Source organism: Penaeus vannamei, unplaced genomic scaffold (genome assembly GCF_042767895.1).
Source record: "Penaeus vannamei isolate JL-2024 unplaced genomic scaffold, ASM4276789v1 unanchor242, whole genome shotgun sequence".
In the NCBI taxonomy this organism is placed as follows: domain Eukaryota; kingdom Metazoa; phylum Arthropoda; class Malacostraca; order Decapoda; family Penaeidae; genus Penaeus; species Penaeus vannamei.
In genome coordinates this window covers 10001-30000 of record NW_027213246.1, presented here as the reverse complement: position 1 = coordinate 30000, position 20000 = coordinate 10001, and the positions used below count along the sequence as shown (strand labels likewise).

The 20000-nt window shown below is 36.2% G+C and overlaps 2 protein-coding genes across 2 annotated transcripts in view; one reads left to right on the top strand and one right to left on the bottom strand.

Moving 5' to 3' along the window:
* The window catches only part of LOC113823021 (uracil-DNA glycosylase), a 10823-nt gene extending 4811 nt beyond the window's left edge, over nt 1–6012 (top strand). Inside the window, exons 5-8 of the mRNA XM_027375616.2 lie at nt 852–1045; nt 4054–4142; nt 4745–4923; nt 5237–6012. Coding sequence (XP_027231417.2) covers nt 852–1045; nt 4054–4142; nt 4745–4923; nt 5237–5389 — 615 coding nt within the window. The 3' untranslated portion in view covers nt 5390–6012. The remainder of the gene's footprint in view (nt 1–851; nt 1046–4053; nt 4143–4744; nt 4924–5236) is intronic.
* Nucleotides 6013–17508: 11496 nt separating this feature from the next.
* Nedd4 (E3 ubiquitin-protein ligase Nedd4) overlaps nt 17509–20000 on the bottom strand; it is a gene marked incomplete at its 5' end in the record, with an annotated part of 9688 nt that continues 7196 nt past the window's right edge. Inside the window, 1 exon segment of the mRNA XM_070119451.1 lies at nt 17509–19971. Within this exon segment, the coding sequence (XP_069975552.1) occupies nt 19869–19971 (103 nt within the window).

The following is a 20000-nucleotide window of genomic DNA, read 5'->3' as shown; positions in this document are numbered from 1 at the left end:
TGTTGTTGTTGTTGTTGTTGTTGCTTACTAATCTGATTCTATTCCTGTCTGCTTTACCACATCTTATCATGCTACATGATTGGATAAATTCATTAGCATATACTCTTTCCCTTTTATTCTAATTAAGCACTGTATTGTCTTCTTTTTACCTACAACCATTTACAATCTAGCATTGTTTTAAATTAATCTCCATAATATTTTGTTGGCTTACCCAGTAAGTTTCGTGTGTGCTTACTTCCCCTCTCTGTCTTTAACTCAAATTATGTAGGATGAAACTAGTCAGATTCTTAGTATGGTTATACAATTTTTCTACATTTTTTTATCTGGACTATCTGGCTTAAAGGTATTGGTCATAGTTTTTGCCAGTTGTAGATAAAAAAAAATTTTGTCGGTATAATTCTGATAAATGGATTACAGATATTCTATTTATCTTTTTTTCTGCGCTGCTGTGCAATATGCTTTTCAGTAACTCCCTTGCACATCATATAGAATAAACTTGATTTTTGTCTTTATGGCATTCAAGTACACTATGATTGAAAACTTTTCTGAAGTGACAGATCAAGCAGTTGACCCTGGTTTTACTGTTACTGCATCTTTCATTCTTTCTTTCTTTTTTATGACAGTGCCATCAAGACTGTTCCTGTTTATTCTGTAAATCTATTTTCCTTGTTTCCTGTTATTTTGTAATTCTTGATAATTTTTCATTGTTTCCTGTTATTTTGTAATTCTTGATAATTTTTCATTGTTTCCTGTTATCGTGTAATTACTTCTTGATAATCATGCTGTACCTTTGAGCAACTCTGTGCCCAGCTGAAGGAATTCCAGGACTGATCTTAACACTATACACACAGCTTAGCCTTTTCCTGGATGGCGAGCGCAAGAGGTCAACGATCTTTCCTCCAGCCGAACAAGTATATTCCTGGACACACCACTGCGAGCTGCGTGATGTGAAAGTAGTTATCTTAGGCCAGGATCCATACCATGGGCCAAGGCAAGCTCATGGTCTCTGCTTTAGTGTCCAGAAGGGCGTACCACCACCTCCAAGGTAGGAGAGAGTAATTGAATGTAATCTGAAGAAATGCCTGCCAATTACTAATGTAAGAGAAATGTCAAAGTTAAACTTGATCACCTATCTAGGCAAACCTACTTTATTTGAAAGATGTGAAGACATATTTAAAGTAAGATTCACTTCCTTATTGATCTGTGAAATTGATTTAGATTTTCAGATGTATTCCATCTTCATTGTCATACCTAACTAGATTATTGTATAGTTTTATGTTCACATTAGTCACTATATTTCTGATTTGCAGGATGATTCATGTCCTCAATGAGAGTGCTGACATTATATCCAATGTGTCTTCCTTATGTCACCTGGATATGGGACCTGCTTTTTACTTCATGATATGCACCCTCCCAATAGCTTGCTTGTTGTGGGAGGGCTTAGGAGACGGAGACTGAGGCCCAATATAGGAGATCACCCCTATCTTGGGCCTCAGCCTTCACTTCAACTAATTTTTCTTGATCTTTTCTTCTCTCCTATCCTGTTTCATATCTTCATTCCCTTCTATCCCATTCCTAAGGTGTGAGAGCTAAGTTGAAAGGATGAAAGGCAGGTTTTATATCAGTCATGAATGGCCTCTGTAAGCCATGGGTACAGTATTCCCTTGGCTCAGGCTCACCATTGCCAATAATGCAGATTCTTTACCCTTAATAGGGGTATTAAGGCATGCACCTTCATCAACTAGCCTATCTAATTTTGATTTTAATGGTTTTTCGACCCATCCCCCTCCTTTGACTATGGCTCTGACCACTGATACTAATACTCCCTCTTTGATGCTTACAGACAACTATAACCATTCCAAAACACCCAACCAGGTTATTACACAACCTCCAGAAAGTACCTAATCCTCTCCCAAGATTCTCCTCTTTATCTACTGCACAGTCCTCTTCAGTGTCTACCCCCTTTTCCATTATTACTACTATTCATCCCTATTGTCCTCCCCCCACAGAACTACTCCACTCCACACCACCCCGTCTTCCTCCCGCCCTTGTCCTTCTACTGCCTCTACCTCTGCAAACCTTCTGAGTACTCTTTTTGGCCCAGCCAAGTGGGATCAATTCTTTGTGATTCCCCTTACAGCCCCCTGTTCTGAGAATACCCTTCTCTTTCAAGTACCTTCAGAAACAAGTGGGCAAATTACCTTTTGCAGTCACTCTGATCATTCACTCCTCGTTACGGTTATATCTGAATCCCAAGCTTGTGTAATATCTACCCTAACTGACCTTGCTGGCAAACCCATTCCTGCTGAACCTTACTTCTCTCTGAATACTTGTACTGGAACTGTTTCTATTCCCCCAAATGCTTGTCCCATCTGCAACAAGGACTGGTCAGACTGGGAAAATAACCTTTTTACCTGCCTTGCTGAATATGATGCAATGACAGTACAGTGTTACACTATTCCTCACAGAGACCAGTGTAAGTCCGATGACAGTATTGCCAAGATTAGCTTCCGTAGACAGGACCACCCCCATGAGCTTTATATTTGTAGATTGTGCTACCATGTCCGACCATATCGACCCCTTTCTCGTTAATGTCAGAAATGTGGGCATTTTGGCCACCCAGCCAAACACGATTGGTCCACGACCCACTGCCCACTATGTATACAACCTGGTCATGACCATTTAAATTGCCCTGTTCAGTTACATACATGTACCAATATTGGAGACTCCCATAATGTATTTTATAGGAACTGCCCTGACTATAAGCTCGAATGTGAGGTAGCAGTCCTCAGATTTAAACTGGGCCTCGCTATATGTGATGCCAGACAAGAAGCACGTCGACAAGGTTTTCCTCTCTCAAATTATTTCAAAATAGTCCTTTGTTCTGCTCCCCCACTATCTTTACAAGATGTTTCTGCATCTCCCTCAGTATCTCTCCCCATACCCTAAACCATCGTACGCCTACTCACCCGATCCCCTAGTCAAATTCATTTTCCAATCTAAACCCAGATGCCCCAATCTCTACCACTTCTCCAATGCCTACCCCCTCCTCCTCCCATTATTTGTCTTACCAGGCAACCTAAACATTCCACTCCACCCTCCTTCATCTTCCTCTTCTTCTGCTCCTTAGATATCTGTCTCCTTTTCTTCTCCTCATAAGAAAACCATTGTTTCTCAGTCCTCTTCACCCAACTCCCCTCCAGAAATCCTTAAAGCCATCCACTCCCTCTGTTCCTACTCCTTCTACATTTAAAGTATTTACAGATATGCATCCTCCTCCTCCTCCTCAAGTTCCATCAACCCCCCCTTCCTCCTACACCCTCCCAACATACCTCACCTTCTCTACTGCTCCCACTTGAATACTCGCCCCTCTATCACAATAGCGTCTTTCTCCAGACCACTCTCCTCCAGACATTCTTCCTGATACTTCACCACCTTCGCCAGTCTCATCCTCCAAATTATTCTCATTCCCACCTTTCTCATACTCCAAATTATTCTCCTATTACTTCTCCAACAACCACCTCTGTTTTCCTTGAACAATGTCCCTATTCCATCCCCTATCGCTCTACGCCCTTAAGCTTTGCAATTTTACTAATCCCTGCACTACGTCATTTACTTCCCTCTTTCCCCTTTTTGTTACAGTACTTTCCTATAACACCTAATCTAATCTTTGACATGTAACACTTTTGGATTCTTTCTACTTTTCCAACAGCCATCTCTATTTTTCCTTGAACATTTTTCCTCTACCTTCCCAGTGACAGATACACTATAATTCACTCAATCCCCCTACCTCCTTAACCCTCCCCTTTCTAATCTCTGCTCTAGTTCACTTACCCCCTTTTTTCCCATTTCAGTACTATACTATCCTATAACACACTCTAATCTTTGACATCTAACACATTTTATTGTAATCTTTAACTCTTTCCCTCTCCGACAAAATAAGTTACCATAGTGCTACATGACCTCTTATGTCTAACACATTTATTTGTTTCAAACATTTAACATTCATGATATGTATGTTATTGTCATTGAATATTTTTCCCCCACTTTCAGTTTGTTGAACATGTACAAAGAGCTTGAATCAGATATTGAAGGCTTTGAGCGGCCTTCTCATGGGCATCTAATTGGCTGGGCAAAACAAGGTAAATGAAGAAAAGGGTGTTATTATTTGTAGTAATATCATTATCATCATCATTTTCATTGTCATTAGTTTCATAGGTTGATATTATTATTATTGTAGTTGTTATAGTTATTATTGTAATGATTATTGTTATTATAATTGATATTGTCATTGTCAACATCTTTATTGTCTTCATCATCATCATCATCATCAATAATTATCATCAATCATCATCAGTAATATTATGATTGTTCTCATTATCATCATTATTGTTGCTTTATAATTGTTATTGTTATTACTGGTTTATCATCATTGTCATTATAGTTATTATTATTATTATTATTATTATTATTATTATTATTATTATTATTATTATTGTTATTATTGTGATGATGACAATGAAATTGATTATCATTGTTATCACTCATCAACACCAGTCCTCAACGTCATCGTCATCAATCATCATCAACAATTATTAACATTACCTTATTGCATAACTAATATGTTTGCTTCTTACATTTGCTTGCACAATTTTCCAGAATGAAAGCAAAGCAGTTAGAATCAGAAAACATGTTATTCAATGTGCATCAAAATTTCAATTGTAAATATGCTCCCAATCTTCAGGCGTTCTGCTCCTCAACGCTTGCCTGTCAGTCCGTGCTCACAATGCCAATTCACACAAAGACCAAGGCTGGGAGAAGTTCACAGACTCGGTTATCAAGGCAGTGTCGGATCGCAACAAGGGCGTCGTGTTTCTCCTGTGGGGTTCTTATGCACAGAAAAAAGCTGCTGTTGTAGATAAGGTGAGACCAGAGGATGCATTGACGGATTTTTTTAGTTTATGTATTGGAAAGGTGGGAGGGAAAGGGAGGGGAATTAAGAAAGGGAAAAAAGGAAGAAAGAGAAGGTGGGCAGGAGAGTGGGGAGAGGGGAGAGAAACTGGGGGGAAAAAAAAGAAAAAAAAGGAGATGAGAGGAGAAAAATAAATTGAGGGGGAAGGAGAAAGCAGAGAAAAAGAAAGCTTAAAGATAAGCCATCTCACGTGTATATTTGTATATTTATGACTGTTTTCTCATGAAAATTAACCCACTTTATTTTTCTCTTCATTTTGTACAGAAAAAACACCACCTCTTGAACACAACTCACCCGTCGCCACTCTCAGCTCATAGAGGTTTCTTGGGATGCAAGCACTTCTCGAAGTGTAATGAAATTCTCAAAAAACAAGGCAAGAAGCCCATTGACTGGAATTACTTGCCTCTAGAAATGTAAATTTTGTCTTTTTTTTCTTCAGGTTTAAGATTTTAGTTGAGTTTTGCCTTCAGACTATGTGAATAATAGTATTTGTGTATGACACAAATAATTGTCTGGGTGACTAAGTTTACTCGCGTCAAACATTCTGAAGAGTTGATGAATTGTTTTATTTTTTGAATAATGTCATTATTTACTACTAGTAAATAATTATATAAAGTCAGTGCAGGAAAGTGACAGCATTTTATATTTACTTTGCAGTGTTGAAGTATTTTAACTGCGTTTGATCCTTAGCAGAATTGGTGTTTGCAAATGTTTTAAATATATAGTCCTTTATTATACAGTATTCCAGATCTTTAGAATTATGCAATTAATAGTGGATTTTGCAAAATCAGTTATTGTTGCTTAGAATTTTTCCCAGTACTTTGCAGGAAAAGATGGTACAAGGAATTTCCTTATGAATCTGAATTTCTGTCCAGTCCCAATGTATTTACAGTGTATTTCAAAAAGGCTTTTATTAAGTTGTACATACTAGGATGTAAGACTATGCTGTTTTGTTTTCTTAAGAAAATGTTTCAGTTAAGTTAGTTTTATAACTTTTTTACTTTTATAATAAAACTTGCTGCATTGCTTTTTATAAAAAAGTTTTTCATGTAACCCCTGGATTATTCCTTCCCCAGTCACAGATACAATACAATTCACTTGATTGCTCTACCTCCTTAACCTTTCCCATTTCACTAATCACTGCTCTACTTCATCTACTTCCCTACTTTCCCTTTTTGTTACCACACTTTTCTATAACTCCCTCTAATCTTTGACATCTAACACCTCTTGCTCCCGGATTATTCTAGTTTTTCAACAGCTCTATTCTTCCTTAAACATTTTTCCTATTCCTTCCCCAGTGACAAATACACTATAATTCACTCAATCACCCTACCTCCTTAACTCTCCCCTTTCTACTAATTTCTTCTGTAGTTCACGTGCTCCACTACTTGCCTTTTAACTACCATACTATCCCATAACACTCTCAAACCTTTTATGGTAATCTTTAACTCTCCTTTGCCCTTTCCAACACCATACTTTACCATAGTGTTATATTACCTTTGATGTCTAGCACATTTACTTTCAAACATTAACATTGCATAAACTTTTTAAGTTTTTTTGTCATTTTCCAATGTCCATATTTGTCTTTTCAATTGCTTTATCCAGATTGTAATATATTATTTTCCTTGCACAGACTCCACTTAATCTCTCTATGTAGTAAAGAACTCAGTGCAAGAAGAAGAAGAAAAAAAAGAAGTAAAATTTTGTTATCTGTGTCATTTATTTTACTTTTTTGTAATTTTCAATATTCTGTAATACAACCCGTGCCGCTGGTCGTGGTAGCCAGGAGTGTAAACATGAAAGTTGTGTCCTCCCTGGAGCCGGTGCTCTTCTAGTCACTGCTTACACACGTTACATTCCATACTTGTTTATTGATTGGAATAATGCAAAGGCTCCCTTTTAAATGCCAAATGAGTCTAATGACACCAAAAGGTTTGTGCACTTGTGGCGAGTCTTTTCCATCGCTCTGGCCTTTGCTTATGATGGCAAGTTCGCGTCATACATCCCATTTTGTTTCATGACAGCATGTTCACTTCACCTGGCCTTTGAACCAAACTTTTCCATGACAGCATGGTCACGTCACCTGGATCAAAGGGGTTAATTGTTTGCTTCCCACATTTTCTCAGGGAAAAAGTTTTGTAATTGCAGTAAAGACCCTGTCCTTCGGGAAAAAACAATACCAGAGGCAGCAGAACTTTTTAAAATGTCAAAACTTCTTACTAAGTATACTGTAATCTACCTACCTGAAATGACTTGTATAAAGATCATTATCCATATAGTAGTGACCAGATTTTGGTGCTGCCTTTTTTCTGAGACATTGAAATTCCTTCAATTAAACAAGGTATTTACTTGGGAAAACAATGGTTGCGATAAAAAAAGAAGAGAGCTATATCGTACAAGTAAAAACAGTTGCATGGGCCAGGCTGTGTTATTGGCTTGCATGAAGCAATCTCCCATCCACATCGATGACCCCTTTTCTACAAATGTCTCTTCCCTTCTTATATTAAATGTCCATACCAGCATAACCTTTGTTCTTTATTTCTCTATAGTTGAATTATCCCTCTTATTCTTCCTAACTACTGTATGGAAACGTTTCCTCGGACTTTATAGTTAATTTCCTTATTGTATAGTGCACTAGGCCTATTTCTTCAAATTTGCTTGTCAGTCTCCACTAGATAAAGTGTTAAGGATGCTAGAGATCCACTATTCAAATGTACACCTACTTCCTATTTAGCTTATTTCTATGTTAAACTTTAGAGGGTCCTTTTTAATCCTACTAACTACTACCTTGGGCCTTGCTTTCCCTTTTCTCTCCATCCTATCTCATATCATGTCACAAAACACGTGGTCACTGGGAAATGTCATACACCATTGTGGCTGACCTCTCATCTCTTCACTAATCACATTTATAATAATACCTTCCCCCCCCCCCAATCCTATGTCCATTGTTGTTGTAGGGGGGTCTGAGGAGACAGAGACTGACACTCAGTGTAGGGGATCACCCCTCCCTAGATCACATCCCTCACCTCGGCTAATTCTGGATGCTCTTTTCTTCTCACCCCTTCCTTTTCCTTTTCTTCATCCTCTTCAGTCCACATTCTAAACTGTGAGAACCGTGCTGAAAGGATGAAAGGCTGGCTTTGTGTCAGTCCTAAACATCTTTTGTACTTCATTTACTCTTCCCTCTTTTTCTTTTTCACTACTATACTAACTTACAGCACTACAATTTTTAACATTAACATATTTTGTCCTAGTCATTAACTCCTTTTTACCCAGTTTTGACACAGTAATGTGTCTTAGTGCTGTATTCCCTTTATTTACTTGGGGGCTTTGCCCCCAAGCCTCCCATATTGCTATATTTTGAATGCACTGCAAATGACCTTAGATGCTGATGCAGCAGAAAATGCTCAAAAAGTAATTAATAATGTTGGGGACCACCCCTACCTTGGGCCTTACTCTTTGCCTCAACCAATTTTGCATGATCTTTTCCTCTCCCCTTTCTCTTTTCCTTCTCTTCTCCAGTCTCTTCTGTTTATTTCCTAAGATGTGAGAGCCATGTTGAAAAGATAAAAGGGTGGTTTTGGGTCAGTCCTGAATGTCCTCAGGGTGCCATGGGCTCTATATTCCCATTATCTAGGCCTTACCCTAATGGGGATCCCTCAGGATCCCCATTAGGGGTACATACTCCAGGCTTACCAAGGCCATTAATGATTTTGTACCTTTATTGGGGGCATTGGGGTTTGTCCCTTTATCATCTAGCCCCATTGACCAACTTTTCCAGCTCCCCAATGCTGACTCTCCTTTGATCATGACTGAACACTGCTACTACTTCCCTTTCCTTGAAACCTGCTGTCAGCTCAGTCCATTCCAAAGCATTTGCCCAGGTCATTTACCAATCCTCAGAAAACATTCCTTCCTCACTCAACATTCTCCACTCCCTCTCTTCATACCCCCCTACAGCTCCTTCCTTTGACGATACCCGCCTATTCTAACAATGTCTCCAAAAACAAGTTGGTAAAGTTCTCCATAGCCATTCCAATTGTCCTTTCCTCGTCATTCTTACATCTGAGTCCCAAGCCCATGCACTATCTACTATGGTTGACCTCACTAGTAAGCTTGTTCCTGCCCAACCTCATACCTGCCTTAATACTTGTACTGGAACTATTTCCATCTCCACAGCTGATTGCCCTGTCTACGACAAGGATTGATCTGACTGAAAACAACTTACTTGCCTGCCTCATTTACTAAGATGCAGTGCTACGCTATTCTCCCCCAGCAGCTGCCGAAAGTCCTACACCAATATTGCCAAAATTACCTTCTCTAAACATGACCACCCTAATGAAGTCTATGTTGGTGGAGAATCCTACCCTGTCTGACCATACTGACTCCTCCCTTGTCAATGTCAGACCACCCTGCTAAGCCCTGTCACTCTGAAGCCTGCTGCTACCGTCTATGTTCCTAGCCTTGCCATGATCAATATATTTTTAAGGGGCTGCCCTTGTCTGCAAGACAAGAAGCATGGTGATGAGGTTTTCTCTTGCTTCCTACTCCAGTGATGTCCTTTGCCCTGCCCCTCCCCCTTCTCCCCATATTTCTACATCTCCCCAAGAACTCTTCCTCTTATTCAATGTATTCCCACTTCTGCCTCCTTCCTCTCCCAGTCAAATTCTTTTGCCATTTGAAATCCAGACACTCCAATCTTTACTTCCCTGGTGCCTACCCCTCCCCTCCTCCTCACTGTTCATTGCATCAGACAATCTAAATGTTCCACTTCATATCCTACCACATCCTCTCCTAAACCTACTCCTTCCTCTGCTACTCAAACATCCTATCTTTTACCTAACTTCGTTTCAGAAACTCTTGAGGCCATCCAAAGCTATCTAATTATGACCCAAGAGAACATGCCTATACCCCATGTATCCTCCAAACTCTCAGCTTCCATTCTGTCTATACTAGGAGTGACTGCTGACAACCATCCTCCTCCTGCTCATGCGCCCCCACCCCCGCTTCATCTATATCATCCCCCCTTTCCTTCCTAGTTATCTATTCTGCTCCATCATGAATACACAAATTACCCCCTGATCCTCTCCCTCCTTGCCATTATCCCACTCTTTCCCCTCTTTTAATCCCATTACATCATGGAATCCATACAGAATCCCACCCTCAACCCTCTTTACCCCTTTCAATGGTTGATGCTTAATGGTTAAAGTTAAAATAAATGTGCTAGACATCTAAGGCCATATAGTACTATAGGAAGGTACAGTAAAGGGTGGTAAAGTTACCCCTTTCAAGACCATACTATCCCAAACTGCTCTACAACTTTTGACATGTAGCACATTAAATCATCAACTACCCTCCTCTTTAACCTTTTCACTACTTTTTATAGTGCTAAATGAACTTTGATGTCTAACATATCATTTTTTGTAACCATTAGCTAACCATCTATAATAATATCATAAGCAAGTTAATGATAAAGGTCCCAGGGATAGTCCAACCTTAATTGGATACCACCCAGTTTTATCAACATTATTTTTAAACTGTGTCCTTATCCCGTCATACATATCCATCATCAGCAGACCCGCATTTTTCTGATACCTACTTTTTCATAGAACACCTTCCCACTTTGTGCCTAATACTCTATTGAATGCTCCCAGAATCCTAACCTCTTTTTCCACTTTTTCAGCAACTACTACTGTAAGGTTAAAATTGCATCAGTGATCCCCTTTCCTAGAACCACCACCAAATCAATATTTTCATATTAATTCTTTTAGGGATTGCCCTAAAATTGCATGGAATGTCAGCTTCTGCATTCTTGAATCTTTTTTCTCTTAGATAATTACAATAACAATGTTTCACCATTCATTTGGCAAGTTTTCATGCTTTGCCAACCTCCTTCACCACTCTACTCCCAACTCCACTACTCTCATTTCATGCAAAAATCCTTCAACTCTCACCAAACTGTTTCTATAATAACTCTGGGGGGAAAAGACGGTTCTGTTTCATCTTATTTCTTCTTTTCTTCATCCTTTTAAGGTTATTGATAATATACTGTGCTCATGATAAAGTGAATTATGAAAAAAAGAAATTAAGCAAATTTTCTGAATGTGATTTTATTAGCTTATTTTCTTGACAAATAAAGGAAAGTAAAATAAGGTTACTGCCAAATAAATTGTTAGTGAGCAACACCTTCCATAAATATACTTCAGAAATGTCATAAGTATTTTCAAATATAGCACTGCATGGAATTATTTCATCTGACTTCCCTAAGCAGTATTTACTAAGTAAATGCATTGGAAATGCAACCTGAAAGGAGAAATTCCACTAAAGGTTGCACCTTTGCTTTTACCAGGGATAGCAAAAGTACATGCCAAGTCGACTACCAAGTTGTCTTTACACAGATAGCTCTGCAAGTGCTTTATCACCTTTGAGTCAATTACTACTACTACCTATCTCACCTGTTTACCCTTCTTGCTTTTTGGAAAGATTCTTATAAATTTTTATTACTATTAGTATTGTTCATATCTTTATAATAATCATAATACCAATGTTGATGATAACAGTATTGATACTGAAAGCTTAAGAATTTTTTTTCCCAAACACTCAAATAGAGGGGAAATCAGGTGGTGTTATGCAGACCTACTAATTGGCTCCTAGGTGCCTAAGCACTTGTGGAGCCATCTGTACAAACAAAAGTCACAAAAGAAAACTACAGTAAACAGTGTGATTGCCGAGCAACAATGGGTTAACAATGAAGTTTTAGACCAAAGCTTGTGGCAAAATTTTCTGTACTCTGAAAAAATCTGAATAAGGGTAGTAGTACAGCCCCTGGGAACTGGCTAAACTATTATTTATAATGTCTACAGTTAATTGATGTAGAAAACATTCATATCTATCTTAAAATTTCTATTATTTCTAATTATCATACCCACACTATTATAGCTAGAAACCACCCTTAAGCTTACGTGGAATGAATGAAAAACAAAGCATCTGTTATAGTGTGTATACTTTGATCACATTTCAAAGAAAATCTTTTGTGGATGTATATTTTTTTCATTTTAATAATCATGGTTCTTCCAAAGAAGAAAGATATGGGAGGTAAGAAGAGATAGGAATGAGAATACAATGTAAGTACAAGGCATTCTGCTCTTTTCTTAACATACATATACAGCAAATATCACAATGCACAGTCCAATAAATTCAAAGGACAAAAAAAAAAGAAAAGAAAAAGAAGATCAGGATGATGATATATATATATATGTAGTCATATAGTGTATGTATGTTTATATATATGTGTGTGTGTGTGTGTGTGTGTGTGTGTGTGTGTGTGTGTGTGTGTGTGTGTGTGTGTGTGTGTGTGTGTGTGTGTGTGTGTGTGTGTGTGTGTGTGTGTGTGTGTGTGTGTGTCTCTGTGTGTGTGTGTGTGTCTCTGTGTGTGTGTGTGTGTGTGTCTCCGTGTGTGTGTGTCTCCGTGTGTCTCTGTGTCTGTGCATGTGCATGTGTCTGTGCATGTGCATGTGGTTGTACGCACACGCACGTAAATAGCTTCTCAGAAAGAAAATACAGCATAGAATAGGATTTTCCTTTCTCTCTTGTAAAAAATGAGGTATGCATAGCAAAGAAATTGGCAAACTAGCTAGCTGCAGTTCCACAATAACATTCACAGCTACACAAGGTGACTTTTAGTGCAATCACAAATATCTTTATGCAATTTAAAGTAACACAGGTGATTTGATGCTACTAAATTGCAGATCTCACCAATCACTGCATGACAAAAAATAATAATAATAAAAATAATAATAATAATCATAATAAATTTTAAAAAATAACATTTATGGATTCACATATTTACACTTCACAAATTGGGATACTAAACATGTTCTGAACGTGCAAATGGTCCTAAGTGCATGGGTAATTTTTAGTATATAAAACCATTGTTATTTGTAAGGAGGCAGAGAAAAGATGAATTTACATATAGATGCACCTATATACATATATGTATAATCAGAGAGAGAGAGAGAGAGAATGTGTGTGTGTGTGTGTGTGTGTGTGTGTGTGTGTGTGTGTGTGTGTGTGTGTGTGTGTGTGTGTGTGTGTGTGTGTGTGTGTGTGTGTGTGTGTGTGTGTGTGTGTGTGTGTGTGTGTGTGTGTGTGTGTGTGTGTGTGTGTGTGTGTGCGTGTGTGTGAGGAGTGAGTGAGTGAGTGAGAGTTAGAGTGAGTGAGTGAGAGTTAGAGTGAGTGCGTGTGCGTGTGCGTGTGTGTGCATGTGCGTGTGCATGTGCGTGTGATTAGGGGCACAGGCGTGCGTATGTATTTTACCTATATATATTTTTTTGATTCTTTTTAGATTTACAGCATGAAAAGCTTCCTATCAGCTTTTCCGTAACTTTACATGGTATTACAAGCAACATTTAGCTTTAAAAATAGAGTTCTAGTTAATGTTTCCATAGTTAAGTAAGATATATGGTCCAAGTGAAGTGATCTGGACTTTGTTTACAAGTGTATTATGTGGCAATGAAAAAATAATAATAATAAAAAAATAAAAGAGAGAGAAAAAATGTGGAAAATATTTTAGAGAATAGGAAAAAAAATGGAGATGATAAAGAATGTCTTTTAAGAGCAAAATCTGCACGGCAGCTGAAATGACTGCATGTCAGTGCGGAGTGTTTAGGTGAGGTCTCAAGCTAAGCCTGTGTCCTTGGCAGTCAATGACCAACTTCCTTTGGCTTAACAATCCCAAGACATGATGAAGATGGGTAATGGCTAAGATATAATCTAAATGAGGCTACAGTAATATGAGCAAATACCTAAAATATAATACAAACACCAGAAGACAAAGATATTTCATTAGGACAACATTCTCCATGAGTGCTGGAGAGATGATATCCATACATCCTTTTCCATGAGAACATCCATTTTACAAGTATGAAAAAGAGTGAAAATTTTATGTGAAATACAAAATATATGGCATGCACAGAAACCAAATTTACCTGACAACCACAACAGTAATGACCCTCCTATATAAAATCTAGATGAGCCAGATTACATTATCTGTGTGTGTGTTTACATATGTGTGTGTGTGTCTGTATGTTTTTATTTGATTGAGTTTGTCTTACATAAACACACACAAAGTGGTTTTAAAAACCCTAGTTTAGTCACTTAAATCATAACTCCACAGAGCCTATACAGTATATAAATGACTGCAACTGAATATCTTACAAACGGGACATGTAAAAGTCTTCTAAGCAATATCCTGTAAGAGAAGGAATAATGCTAATTCTTTCTTGATCCTTAACACTGAGCTGATCATCCGAAAGTTTATCTAAAATGGCATTGGTCTTTAAATTAACAAAATATGAGGTCATAACTGGTAATAATAACATTAAAGACAATAAACAAAAATAAATAATAATAATAACAATAATAGTAAAAATACCACCACTGCCACCATAAACGAAAAAATAATAAGGTGAATTAGATATCTTTTCTTTTGTTAAAAATAATCATCATCTTGTTCTTAAGCAAAACAATGAAAAAATCATACACATTTAAGTGTCTTAATATCCTCCTCACATACAAAAATCTTAACATGGTCTCTCAGCTTGACTTCTTTCTTCTGTACTACAAATTACTGAATGTAATTCTGTTATCTACTATAAAGGAATGTGTAATGTGTGATATATAAAAAATTGGTTTGTATTTCCCATGAAGTGTCTGTTCTTTTAGGTCCAGTAAACAAAACCAAAATAATGGTTTAGTTATGGAAAAGTACTATCCTTTTACTTGGACCTAATTCATTCATCTATAAACTGAAAGAAACATTGAAAAAAATATACAAATGCAATAAAATGTTATCATCATAATGAAAACATACATCTAATGACAATTCTATAAAATACAATAAAAACACATCATAATGAAAATAAGCACTTAAAAAAAAGGAAGCATGATAACCTATAATTAACCACACTACAGACAGAGATTGAAGACTTCTGTGTCAACACCTTAAAAAGTTAAAATGGACATCATTAAGGTGCTAACTGCCACTCATAAAATGGCATTTATGCTGCACTTTTTTCCTAAGCTGAGAGTACTTTATATCCTTTTCTGATCATAAGCTAAATATATGAATGAAGTAAAAAATTGCCAAGTCTAGTCTTGACGGTGAGAGTAATTCATTTTCCTTACACATTCATGATATTATGGTACTTGTCCTATTGACTTCCCATGCTTTAAATTCCCTTCAAAGTGATGAATTTGATGTACTGATAAATGAGTAATGTAGTCTATTCCTTAACAAATAAAAACATATAGATCCTATCACTCTAACATACACACATAATTGCAAGAACACATGCACATGTGCACGCACACGTGCACACACACGCACGCACGCACGCACGCACGCACGCACGCACGCATGCACGCACACGCACACGCATACGCACACACACACAAAATTAAACAGGTCATATACTAGTCACTTTTTCTAGTAAAATACAAAAAAAAAATATATATATATATACCTAATGCCATCACATATATCAATCAACTTTATATATGGCTTTATCTAAAAACTATTAAACCCACAATAATACGAACTAGCACACATTCTTATGGAAAGTATGAAAATCTAGAAAAAAAAAAAGAGAAACAGAAAAGCATAAAAGAAGAGAAAATAAGAAACAACACCACTATACCTGTGGGTGTATGATGTGTCGCTATGTACAAACATCCCTCACGGTATATCTAATTTCTTTTAAGAAAGTCTAGAGCTGAGATAGTAGGTGGTGCCACACAGCATGGTCGACCTCATGAGAAGTCAGCACTCTACTATACGCGCTTCAAGGTTGTAGAGGTTGTAGTGAATTATCAAAAGTGTATTTCAACCTTCGGAGCAAAAAATTAAGCTACAAAATAAAAGAAGAAAGTTACAGTGATGAGTATAAATAGACTTGCAGGAGAGCTACCTTATTAGTATCATTACTTATATTGAAATAAATCAGCTGGTGCACCTTTACACTGACTTATATCCTACCTACAAGACTTTTCTCCGACTTTAAGCCAATCCAGCTTTAATAAGTACACTGCAAAAAATGTAGGGAATAAAAGAAAACTAATGAGCAAAATAACAATTCAATTCTGGACTTATCATTTCCGAAGAATCCTCATTGAAGATAACAAAAACAGAATAATAATATTTGAATACATATACATATATATACATACATACATTTTATATATATATATATATATATATATATATATATATATATATATATATATATATATATATATATATATATATATATATAATTTCATAAAAAATCTGTATATTATCAAAGCCTTCTGAAAGGACAAAAGCAGGATCTCCCAGTCCGTCCAGCACCACCTTGCCCTGCTAAGACTAGGCAAGCCAAGATGTCCTTCAGGACCCTTTTGCTACAAATCATATCTGTTTTTAGAGGTTGATTAGTTAATCTTTACATTTGTAGTATTCATTTTCATTGTCTATATTTATACAGTTATTCAGAGATATTCATATATATATATATATATATATATATATATATATATATATATATATATATATATATATATATATATATATGCATATATCATGTGTGTCTATACGTATATGTGCACACACCCCCACACACACACATACACGCACTCGCACACGCACAAACACACATACACATGCACACACACAAACACACACACACACGCACACACACACACACAAACACTCACACGCACGCACCCCACACACACACACACGCACACTCACACACACATACACGCACTCGCACACGCACACGCACAAACACATGTATATGTATATGTATGTATGTATATATATACATATATATATATATATATATATATATATATATATATACATATGTACATATGTACATATGTACATATGTATATATGTATATATGTATATGTGTCTGTCTGTCTGTCTCTCTGTATGTATGTATGTATGTATGTATACATACATACATACATACATACATACATACATACATACATACATACATACATACATACATACATACATACATACATACATACATACATACATACATACATACATACATACATACATACATACATACATACATATATATATATATATATATATATATATATATATACATATATATCTACTCTTTTATCTATTTATGCATTTATTTATCTAGGTTCTATTTACTTATGTATCTTGTGTAAATATAAATGAAGAAAAAGGGAACTAAGACATTGTAACCACAAAGTTACTCAAACCTGGAGAACCTCATAACATATCTATTATCTTATCACTAACATTCAAAAACGTAAATTCCCAAGTAAAGTTAAAAAGACGTTCGCTGCCACTGGTTTCTCTGCCACCTCTAATTCAATGTCTCTCTCTCTCTCTCCGTCTCTTTTGGGGTACATTATGCTATGGCACCATGATACCACTGGGATACTTTGTGGTACCTTGGGTGGTTTTGCAAGACTGCTGAGTGCATAGGAGAATGTAAAAGCAGAAATGGATTGGTTGACAGGTTTAATCTATGTGATTAATTTGGCTCTTACCTAAATTTACATTTAACAATGATACACCTTCACATGTCTGGACAATTGACACGTTAGTGACCATGTGTATAAGTGGATGTTTATAAACGAAATCAATGAAAATTCTGTACCAAGTATATACTTCTCTTAACTATAATATGACATACGAAAGAAAAAGAAAGAAGGAAAGAAAGAGAAAAAAAACAGAAACAAACAAACAAAAAGGAAAAAAAAGAAAAGAGAAAAGATGAGGAATGAAAATTGGAGCATTTGAAAAGGAATGAAATAAACTCACAAAGCTCCTGTCCTGCAACACGTATTAGTGTATGTGCCAGGACATACACAACCTTCTGCTGATAAAACTCCAAACTATGCACATGATGTTTTCAAATGCAACAGTCCACTATATATATATACAATTAAATTCTATTCTCTTATATAAATTTGGTAATGTTATTTATAATAATAATGGTAATAATAATAATAATCATAATAATAATCATAATCATAATAATAATAATAAGAGCAACAAACAACTGCTACTCTATAAACAGTACTATCTTTTCTAATAAAATCTTTATATAATAAGTATATATACTGTTCACGCAGATTCTCCCTCAAATATGCACTCTCGGTCAACACCAAAACATGTATCTATTTCCTATTTTTTGCTATACAAAGACAAACACTTTGTGAAAATGAAGGAGAAAACAAAATATATTTTGCTACAAACTTTGGAAAACAAAAAAGACTGAGAAGAAACAAAAATGGAAACCTGATTAAGATTGATTCAAAAAATTGAAAACGAGAATAAGGCAAGACGGAAGAAAATTGGATAAAAGGAGAAAAAGAGGTGAGAAGCAGACATGAAAAAAGGGAAAGGAAGTGGACATAGAAAAAAAGAACCAAGAAAAAACAATGCAGGTAAAGAAAAAAGAACTGAAAAAAATTGCAGGAAAGAGAATAAGGAGGAAAGGCACAGCATTCTAAAAAAAAGAAAGAAAGAAAGAAAGAAAAAAAAAACTATTTTCCCCTTCTCTTATTAGCAATAGTGGTGATAGTGTTTGCAATTACAATAATACATTAACAAACATACTGAATAATTTCCCCCAAAAGAAAAACTAAAGAAAACTCAGAAAATAACAATATTACAAAAGAGGAAATATAAAGAGAATGAGAAATGAAATATAGAAAATTAATATAAAAAAATGCACAAGGAAGAAATCAATAACTGACATTGTAGACAATGTAATACCATATTTACAGTCCAATAAACAATATATATCTTAGAAAGAGAGAAGGCAAAGAGTGTTTTTAAAGGTTCACATACAAATAATGAAAATACATTTTACACAGACAAGCACACAAACACACATACAAATGCATAAAAACACATAACAATCTTCAACAAGCACACGTATACAACCGATTCCTCTTGTTCTCACTTTTGTTCTTCAGAAAAAAAACATTCCTGACCACATACTCAAACATGCACAAACATGCACCCTCAAAAGTACACACATACGCATACACCTACACACACACACACATTCAATTTACACTTGCAGATGACCAAAAGATCATACCACAAAAATATGTTGAGTATGGGCTAGTATGACCATCTTTCTTACTGACATTTAAACCAACTGCCATTTATATCACAATATGTAAAATTTACCTCTTTTTTTTTAAACATGAATCTTTCAAATAACAATGTGGCTACCATTTCTCTACTATTCTCTCATTTTTTTTAATATAGAAAATGTGGATGTATTAATATTTTACTTTTTAAATATGATGCTATAATGAGGATCACTATCCTTGCTTGACACAAGGGGTGAAGGTCTAAGCTACCATTCAACAAGAGATAATAAGTATGAGGAGTATATATATATTCATATATATCTAAAGAACAGAATGAGAAAGTTTTGGTGAGAATTCTGGGTATATTGTCAGTAGTATTCTCCTCTCCAGGGCTTATACACAAGGCTATTTGCACCCTCTCACACCTACTGATGGCAAAATTCCTTCCTTGTTTTCCTCTTTCAGGATCTCTTTTCTTCTCACTCCTAAAAATCAATATTCAATCTGCTCAGAAGACAGTAATCACAAGAATCCTCTACAGTAAAAATTAGGATTGGAATCATCTGTATGTTCAAGAACAAATAAACTACTTGATACATTCAAAATTTTTGCATATATCAACATTCAAATCTTCGAGCTCTCTGTGGTTCCTCCATTGCTTGCATATTCAGTTGCTTGGTCCTGGGATTACCCTCCCTTGCCCCCTCCCCCCCAACCAAGACAGTCCACTTGCTTTGCCAAACTTATCTATCTAATCCACGCCTGCAAAGCCTACAGTTCCTTCGATGGCCTTAATGAGCTTTTCCCGCAGCTCATGATATGACTGGTAGGGAGGCAAATCCAGGCGATTGAAGCTGAAAAAGGAAGAATGTGACATTGTAAC